The sequence below is a fragment of the Apaloderma vittatum genome, unplaced genomic scaffold (genome assembly GCF_000703405.1).
Source record: "Apaloderma vittatum isolate BGI_N311 unplaced genomic scaffold, ASM70340v1 scaffold23791, whole genome shotgun sequence".
NCBI lineage: Eukaryota > Metazoa > Chordata > Aves > Trogoniformes > Trogonidae > Apaloderma > Apaloderma vittatum.
Genome location: NW_009701080.1, coordinates 1 through 9742, shown reverse-complemented (window position 1 = coordinate 9742; position 9742 = coordinate 1). Strand labels below are relative to the sequence as shown.

The following is a 9742-nucleotide window of genomic DNA, read 5'->3' as shown; positions in this document are numbered from 1 at the left end:
CACCCAAACAATCAAACACTTGCTGGTGGAGAGATTAAGAAGGCTCATGTAAACATCAAGAGTTTTAATTTGTAGGATGTCTGATCAGCACCACGGGAAGCCCAGCGAGAGGTGAGCTCCGCGGCTGGAGATAAGAGGCCACCCCAGCCTGCTGGAATCAGCAAGAAAAATCACCGAAATCAAACAACTCACAGGAAGCTCCTGCACGGCCAAGTACTTTTGTCCAAATTAAATGTGTTAGCAAGACACCTCATTTGGTTTTTTTGTATTCTGGTTGACTTCTGGACATTAAAAACACATTAGGACAGGCATTTTTAAATTCTATTAGCTCCGTTAGCTTCCCTCAGGGATCAATGGTACATTATTGTCTGAAGATTAATATTGATAATAATTTCAGATAAAGCTACATTTCTGTAAAAAGAAGGAACACGGAGGCCAAGTAAAAACTCGATACAGAACAAAGGGAATGAGGTGATGATGTTTCAGAGAAGTCACTGGTATATGAATATTTTCACAAAGAGATCAAAAGAAAAGCCAGCTTCCACCAGGATCTACCTACTTGCTTTTCTGCACATTAAAAATAGAACAAACTCCCCTCGTTTCCCTTTTTGTTCCCTTCTACTTGCCTTTCTCTGTATGAACTGCTGATCCCGCTGACTGCACAAAGTCACACGGAGCTAAAGGAATTAGTACAAAGCCAAGCGACACAATCACCGACAGCAGACGTGACGCTTCGGAAGCGTTCCAACAAATAGCAAAGGTTCACGTAGTGAAAAATCTGTTACGTGACAAAACACCAACTCCTTCATCTACCGCCTGGTGGGTGAAGCTTCTCATTTCGGGGGAAAACAAAGGAAATACCCATTACCCAAATAGGAGGCACACAACACTTGCGGAAAATCGTAAAATGGTTGAGGTTGGAACGGATCTTGATGATCATCTCATTCCAACCCCCTGCCGTGGGCAGGGACTCCTCTCTCCCACCTGCCCAGGTTGCTCCAAGCCCCGTCCAACCTGGCCTTGGACACTTCCAGGGATGGGGCATCCACAGCCTCCTTGGGCAGCCTGTGCCAGGGCTTCACCGCTGTCACCGTGAAGAATTTCTTCCTTAGATCTAATCTAAATCTGCCCTCTTGCAGTTTCAGGCCATTGCCCCTTGTCCTGTCACTTTGTAAAAAGCCCTTCTCCAGCGTTCCTGTCGCCCCTTTCACGCATCGGAAGGTTGTTACTAGGTCACCCCACAGTCTTCTCTTCTCCAAGCTGAATAATCCCGGCTCCCTCAGCCTGTCCTCACAGCAGAAGTTCTTCAGCCCTCTGATCATCCTCATGGCCTCCTCCGGACCCCTTCCAGCAGATCCACATCGCTTTTGCGCTGCGGGCTCCAGAGCTGGCCGCAGCACTCCAGGTGGAGCCTCGCCACAGCAGAGTAGAGGGGGGGAATCTCCTCCCTCGCCCTGCTGGTCACACTCCTGCTGATGCAGCCCAGGACACGGGTTGATTTTTGGGCTGCAAGCGCACACTGCCAGCTCACACCGAGCCTCTTGTCAACCAACACACCCAAGCCTTCTCCTCAGGGCTGCTCCCAGCCTGTATTTGCTCTTGAGATTGCCTCGACCCACGTGTAGGACCTGACATTTGGTCTTGTTGAACTTCACGAGGTTGGCCTGGGCCCACCTCTCAAGCCTGGGAGACGTGGAGACCACCGAGCCATCCACACAACGCTTGGAGAAACTTCTTTATCAGACGCTTGAGCACACTCTTGTATCAGCTACCAACGCTCCACTTCCTGAGGCATCAAAGCACAGAGGTCTCATTCCCAGGCAGGATGTCATGAATGAAGCAGGAGCTCCTAGGGACCCTGAAGGGACCGTGACCCGATCAGCAGCATCTCACCTCCTCCGAGCAGCCGCCGCGTTCCAACACACGCAACCTCCAGTTTTTGTGTTTTGTTTGTTTTCTTTTTTCCCCCAACCTGGCATCGTATCTTGAGAGGCTGCCAAATCCTTGCTAATCTTCAAACTCAGCAGGCGTGTCATTACTTTTTGCTAGACTGGGGCAAAGGTCAGCTCGATAGTAAATTGATTTAGTCAGCCCGGACCTGATCACTACCACAGGCACATAGCACCAGTCTAATGACACAGACGCGAGTCCTGCCAGCGTCCTTTTCCGAGGTTCAATGCCTGTCCCGCTGCAGGAGAATTTTAAACGTGTTCTCGGGATTTCGTTGCCAATTCCAAGAAGGTCGTTGGAAGGAAAAAAAGCAATCCAAATGACTGCAATAATGTTCTAGGTCTCCACAGATGCCTTTTACAGTTTAGTTTTTACTAATTGAACGGGTTTAATTAGAGACATAGCAATTTTAACTGCTGCACTAAGGATTTTATTTTAACATCTCGAAGTTATTTCAGTGCAATTATGTAACGCCCTCCTGAAAAGCACCTCCAGCAATTAAGACCACTTTTTTTGGCGATAATTACAGAAGCAGGGGGGGTTTGTTCACAGTTTGCTTTCTTTTCTTTTACACACCTTGTGTCCCAGCCACGTGCCATGGTGACCCTCAACCGGAAGGCGCTCTGCATCCCCAGTGAGGTCAGTCAGGGCATCCTGCAAGAAAAAAGAGTCACAGAATCACTGAGGCTGGCAAAGCCCTCTGAGATCATCAAGCCCAGCCTATGTCCCAACCCCACCACATCAGCCAGATCATGGCACTAAGTGCCACGTTTCGGGTAGGTCGAACACCAAGAGCAAGTCAGGAAGGTCTCGGACTCTCCTGAAAGTTTGCCAGGGTGGCCAAGGGTACGTGAGGCCACGGCGCAGCGCACTTACTTTTGGAGACAGAGTTCCTCGGATACTAATGACCACCTTCTTCTTATCATGGTCCACAGCCACATAGAAAGGCGTTTCATAAACCTGAAAAAGATCCATTACTGTAACAATCAGGTGAGACATTCCTCCTTCACTGCCCTCCTGCTCAGGGAAAAGGAGGCAGAGCAGCACGCCTGATGGGTAAGCACTCCTCTGAATGATCTGATTTTTTCAGCAGTAGCAAATATTTCTGTCCAAGTGGCAGAATCTCTTGATGGAGAGATAGGACAGGAAGGTCTAGAGTCAGAAAAAAAAGGCTTAAGCTTCCTTCTTTTTCCACGTGGAAGCATGGAAATCCCATCAGGAAGGGATGACGCCTTTAGGAGCGATGCCCCAAACGTGAAGGGGGTTGGAGATTCTCCTTACCGCGTCATGGCAAGACGTGTAGACAATGTCCACCGAGGTCATGTTCTCATCCAAGAAGTGGCGCCGGATGGCGATGGCATTGCAGCCGCAGCAGTTGTCCTCTTCGATGGTGATGCTGGGTGCATAGCGGGGCCGCGAAGGACAGAGACAGCAACATCTGCAGAATTAAAAAAAGAAAAAAAACAAAAACAAAACCTTGAGAAAAAGGGGAACGTGGAAGAGCCTGGCTTTAGAGTAGAACGTCTAGAGGTAAAGGAAAGACAAATCCCGAGTGTCACACTGGTTTCATCTCAACAGCGATTTGCTTCACTTGTAGGAGCTCTTGCACAAAACAGCTACAACTCAGCCTCAAAAATGGGCACTGGGATCAGATGCAGTTTTCGTTCTGAGCACCAGAGAGAGCTACAGCGCCAGGAGTCCCCAAGGAACCAACGCATGGTGGGGCTGGGATCTCTCCTCAAGGGACACTGTGCTTCAGAGCACAGTCCTACATTGCTTCGACGCACAAAGCTGCTATCATTTAACTGAGATCTAGACCTATTTATAACAAAAAAAAAAAAAAAAGCCCAGAATTATGCCAGAACAAAAACAGAAGCACAGATTTTTTTTTTCCTCCTTCCTTCCCCGACGAGACACTTCACAAATACAAGTACTCAAAAGGAAGTACGTTCCTCCTCAGAGGTCCAGCACAGAAGTTGCTTGTCTAAGTGCAAAAAGCTCATCCCCAAAGAGAATGTGACGACACCACCGTGGCAGCTGAAAGCGAACATTTAAAACATGGCAACCCTGAACTGAACGACAGCACTGCTACCAGGAGGTGAGCACGACATGGCACAGCAGAAAAATACCCAATTAGTCCTAGAGAACGCAGCACAAACTCTGGCCAAGTTTTACCAATGCTTTAATAAAGACCCAAATGTCAGCTCCCTTGCTGATAAATCTGATTTTCTGAGCTCCAAGGCGGCTGTTTTGACTGAGTGTGAAAGCAGCCTTGCGCCAGCTGAGCTCTCTCCACTGGTTGTTCAAAGGGCGCAGGACTGGTGCGATCCTCGGCGCCCCAGAGAGAAGAGGGCGTAGGATAGTCTGGTTTATTTAACAAGGTAAGCAGAAAAGCAACTGTAAGGAAGACATTGAGGAGAAAGACGTCAGAGGATGAAGTTACAGAGAGATGGAAAGAAAAAGCACGAGCAGGGAAAAGAAGAAAGCAGAAGGGAAGAGGAGGAAATAAGAGGGGTGATGGAGAAGGGTATCTGAAACCTGGGAGCAAACAGAAGGGAAAAGGGCAGAGGAGGAGGCAGAGGGATAGAATGGCCACTCACGAGCAGGATCTGGCCAGGCGACAGAGTCCACATGTGGGCTTCCTCATCAGGTATATGGGCCAGCCATAGGCAGCCAGGGCAAACAGCATGTAGTAACAGACCTCTTTGTACCGCTGCATCTCTTGCTGAAAGAGACAAGAGGCTCGCTCAAGGCCTTATTCGCTTTTACACCGTGAGGCTTTTTCAGCCGTTTTCCCCTTTCTCCATCACAGTTAGACACGTGCAACCCTTCGTGCTGAGCATCAGCCTTCTCTCCCAGCACCACCAGAACAGCCCCGTCAGCGATTGCCACAGAGCGAGCTGGTGATGCCGGGTGAGATCCTCCCCCTCCCCAGAACGGCTCTTTTTTCCCCGAGTGGAAGGGCCCCACTCGCTGTTCAACCAAACTAGGAATTAGCTCTAGAGAAACCCCTCCTCTGTGTATGAACCCCCCTGCTGCAAACCCTCCGTGGGTTTTTCCTCACCCAAGATGAGAAGAGAAACTATTTAAGGTCTCCAGGAAGATGAGCTCACTAAACAAAACCGCTTCCACAGAGTCACGGGCCATCAGATGCCCAGAGAGGACCATAAAAAGCCTCGGTGCTGTTGCTGACATCTCTCCCCACACACCTCTAATTCAGAGAGAGAGGCTGCGCACAAGCAGGACGTGAGCATTAAACCCGACGCGGTACAGCCCAGCCACAAGCAGGTTAATCACAGAATCGCTTGATTATCACAAAAAAAAAAGAAAAATCACTTGATCATCACAAAATCACTTGAGTAGAGGTGTTGGGATTGGGTCAATCTCACCCCTCTTGCAGCAATATCATCTGATCAAGGGAGGTGAATACGGTTTGCCCGACAAAAGGCTGAAATAGCGGCACGCCAGGAGAAAAAGCCAAGTTTAATTCCCACAGAAGAGAACAGGCTGCAGCTGTTTCCGTCCTGAGAACTGCTGACAGTCAAGCCCCAAGGAGGAAGGTTCCATTTCACTCCAGGCAGCTCCTTGCCCTGATCAAGACAGAGCTCTGCCTGCTGGGCTCCACGAGTCCTGCTGGTTGTGCTTCCAGCGCTCAACTCCTACCTCTGGCTCTGGAGAACCTTCACGTTGCCTTCCCCAACCCGAGTGGAAATCAGTACTGCCTCCCACAGAGTGGAGGCTGGAGAAAGACAGGGCTTTAAAAGCGATCTGAAGACAAAAAAGCCTCCAGAGAACAAGCGGTGGTGTTCTATTCTGTTGTGGCTAATCTTTAATTACTTTGATTATTCCAGAAAGGGGCAGAAGGGAATAAGAGAAGCCAAAGAGAAAAAGAAAACAGACCACGTGGGGAAGCACGGCGAGTTTGCAAGATCACAGCACAGCGACTTACCGCATTTTTCAGATCCAGATACTTTGTGTTCCTGGTCACTGGCATCCCGGACAGAAAAGCTAAAATGTCATTGTTTGCCTGTAAGTCACAAACATACATAAAAATTCTCCTCTGTGACATCAGGACAAAAATCTACACTCGAGAAACAAAAAGTATTATAGAACCTAGGACAAGATGCTTTCAAGTATCCCACCCACTCTCCTCCGCTGGTTCCAGTTCTGCTGCCATTAGTTCTGCCTGAACCTCAACCTCTGGGCAAAAACAAAACCAAACCATTTTCTACTGGGTTGACAATCTACAAATCTCAATGCCAGCAACAGCCTGAAAGTTGAGGAATTTCTCCCTTAACGTTCCTCCTGCAGCTTTACCCAAGTGCTGGAGTCTTCTCCACGTCACTTTATAGAAGGAAGAATCTTCCCATTCGCTTTCTCCTTCAAAGGAGCTGCCCAGTTGGGGTCTAGAGCTAAAACCGAATCACCCGCCTAGAGAAGACGACAGGTTTCATCACAAGCTTGACTCAGTGTCAGCTGGGCCCTCTGGGAATCTCAGAAGAAGCTGCTAAAGAAGTTCATCTCTATTTTACAAGCTCAGTGACTGGCAAGAGGCTCATGGCACTGCAGAATAATAGTATAACAGAACACCAGGTTGGACGGACCTCAAGGATCATCTAAGTCCAACTCTTCAAGGTAAAGAAATACAGTTGTGTCAAGCTGAGCCTTAAAAATGTCTAAAGTTGAGGCATCTGCAGTTCAGTCTGGAGAAAAGAAGGCTCCAAGAAGACCTTATTGTGGCCTTCCAGTATCTCAAGGGGGCTACAAGAAAGCTGGTGAGGGGCTTTTTAGGAGGTCTGGTAGTGGCAGGACTAGAGGGAATGGATTGAAGCCGGAGATGGGTCGGTTCAGATGGGATGTGAGGGAGAAGTTCTTCCCCATGAGGGTGGGGAGACCCTGGCACAGGTTGCCCAGAGAGGGGGTGGCAGCCCCATCCCTGGAACTTTTTAAGGCCAGGCTGGATGGGGCACTGGGCAGCCTGATCTAGTGGGGGATGTCCCTGCCCATGGCGGGGGGGTTGGAACTGGATGATCTTTCAGGTCCCTTCCAACCCTGACAATTCTATGAACCCACCTTGGAAGACTATTCCAACATCTAATTGCTCCCACAGCAAAAATTTCCCTCTGGAGTTCCGTTGGAACTCACCGCAGGCACACTCAGGTGGTAAAGTCAGGAGGAGCAGGAGGTAAAGTCTAGAGGCCAAGCGAGATGCCCACGGTCCCCCACGCGCGGCGCTGGGCCCCCTCCACCCACCTCATCCAGCACGGCGTTGCGCTTCGCCCGCTGCCGTTGGCGCAGAAGAACCAGGCCCGCAATGATGTCAGATGGGACGATGTCAAGGTCTCGGAAAAACTCGGCGAAAAGGTAGGCGATTTCAGAGTAGGCGTCCTGCAAAAATAAAAATAAAAAAAAAAAACGAAAATCCAGGGAGAGAAGAGTTCAGGAGGAGGAGTTTGGGTGTGGGGAGCCTCAAAACAGGACACAGCATGAGAACCAATGCGGCAGCGATGGCCTCATTTCTGTAGCTCTCCAAAACATCCACAAGATTCCTTCAGGGAACACCATATCTAATCTTATTAATCTCTCTTCTTTGTTTTACACTTGGAGGCTTCAGCTGAGGCTGAATTCACACTATGCTCAGTGCTTCTGTGTGGGCAAGCAGACCACCTCGACAACAAAACAGACTGTGTAGACACATGGGGAGAGAGAGGAAACGTTTTCATCTCTATGTTGCGAATAAGACGCGGGAAGTAAGATGAGAAGCAAGCAAATCTCGCTCTGGTGTCGTCTCAGAGTCATCCTTTCTCCTCAAAAGCAATTTCGTTTGAACAAAGGCTATTCAGGAAAAAAAAAACACCACAACCAACTGATTTTGTCCTATTTAACAGCCTCCTCAACTCTGTAACTCTGGCCTGGGATTATTTTGCCCGTACTTAGCCCAGACCTCACCGCCGCAGGCACTCCACGAAGCGACAGCTTTTGAATTCTGCCTCTGTGGCTGCTCATCGTTCGCCACCACGCTCTTTGCTACGTGATTTCCAAGAGTTAATTACAACAAGCAGGTGTCACACATGGTGGCTCTTGGTACTGAAGGAGCCACCCAAGTTACCAGGTTTTTCCAGGTTTATCTGGGACTACAGCCCAAGCAAAAGGGTCTGAAAAGGAGAAAGCGGACAAAGATCCGAGTCGTTAAATGCAGAATTCCCAGAAGGGAAGGTGACAAAACCCAGGAAAGAAAGTCACCACAGAAGTGGAAGTGATCCCGAGAGGGTCAAGCGAAGGCTCCGAAGCAGAGCGACACAGATATTTTCAGGAGAAATCTTATTCACCCTTTTTGCCCCATTCTATTAAAAAAAAAATAATATCTGCAAGATCTTCAGCGAGAACGGTTCGGGAGGTTGGACTGTGGGCAAACGCTGATGTGGCTGTCACTTAAAAACAAGGGTGACCCAGAGGCTGGACCAGCAACATGGGGGCCTGACCAAGTGCTGCAGGACACCAGACTCCTGCCATCGATAAGCTTTCCCATCAACGTCCGCCACAGCCTTGCTCTGACCTTTTAGGCCCCTTTTTCATTGCATCCTTCACCCAGCACCCAAAGCCGCGCAACCCCACTCCTGTCTGCAGAAAGCCCGTGCCGGGCGCTTGAACAAAGGCTGTTCTTCAGGACAAGATCTCTCCATCTTTCCTCTTTGACAGGTCAGAAAGTAAATCCCTTCTCCCCCTAGCAGCCTTGCAAGAAGCGACCTACATTCTTTTATCTCTGACAAACTCCTGGAGCGCAAGATTACGTTCTATCATTCCTCACTTGCCTACAAAAGCGAGTTAAATCGCCATTAAGGACGGGGCTTCAGGTGCCAGCCGGGCAGGCTTCCACACCAGCTGTGCCTTTGAAGAAGCAAATGGACTGGCATTAACCTCTCCGAGGTCACAACTGCAGTATCCTTGAAGTAGCAACCCCTTAACTCTTAGCGTAGCTCCTACGAGCGCATCAGAAACACCAGAGGGCCTCTGAGTTAAAATACAACCAACACTCGTTAACCCAAAACGAAGGCAACGCGCCTTAATCCTTGGGTCAACGTAAAAGGTTCAACACGTGTGTTCTGTTCCAAACAGAAGAGTTTTTACCAGAGCACCTGATATTATATTGCAGAGTGATTCTCCTACAAATTCTGCTCTGGGGCTGGCGGAGTCGGTGAAGGTTCAGCAATTCAGGCTTCCCTCCAGATCCAGAAGAACAAATTCTTGCCCTGATGCCACGTCCACTCGGGAGAACGATTTTCCAGCCCAGAGGACGACGATGCTCTGCTCCAATATTTTTTTCCGTGAAGGCTGGGAGAGATGGCAACGGGTTCATTTCTGATGCATTACAGTGACATTCATTCCACACGCTGTCATGCCAGGACACACAAAGTCAGAGCTTGTTTCTGCAAAGAAAAGAGCCTGGAAATGGCTCAAGCTGAATGCAAAATGGAAATTCAATAGCATGAGGAATTTGGAGATTCTGGTATCTGCCTTCATGCCAAACTACAAAAAAAAAATAAAAGCAGAAACAGTCACTGGAGAATGAAAAGGTTGTTAAAAAAAAAAAGCGAAATATTTCAAAAAAGGACTTGTTCAGAAAACAGGCCACTCGGAGGCCCGTCACGTCCCTCCAGCCAGGCTGCAGCACCCGCAGGACGGGCGTCTCTGGGTGTCTGGGCAAGGTGACCTCGTTGTGCTGTTGGGGAGAAGGGAAGGTGCCTCTGCTGGGCCAGCACAGGCGAGCGGAGGAGCAGCACGTAACCCCTGA

At 49.2% G+C, this 9742-nt stretch overlaps 1 protein-coding gene across 1 annotated transcript; it reads right to left on the bottom strand.

The window, feature by feature from the left end:
• Positions 1-2496: 2496 nt before the first annotated feature.
• LOC104281131 (sn1-specific diacylglycerol lipase alpha-like) lies at positions 2497-7338 on the bottom strand (the record flags this gene model as incomplete). The annotated part of the gene is made up of 6 exons (XM_009879029.1): positions 2497-2604; positions 2827-2910; positions 3232-3388; positions 4551-4675; positions 5900-5977; positions 7204-7338. Coding segments are annotated over 6 exons (687 nt in total), but the record flags the coding sequence as incomplete, so codon positions are not given.
• Positions 7339-9742: the final 2404 nt, after the last annotated feature.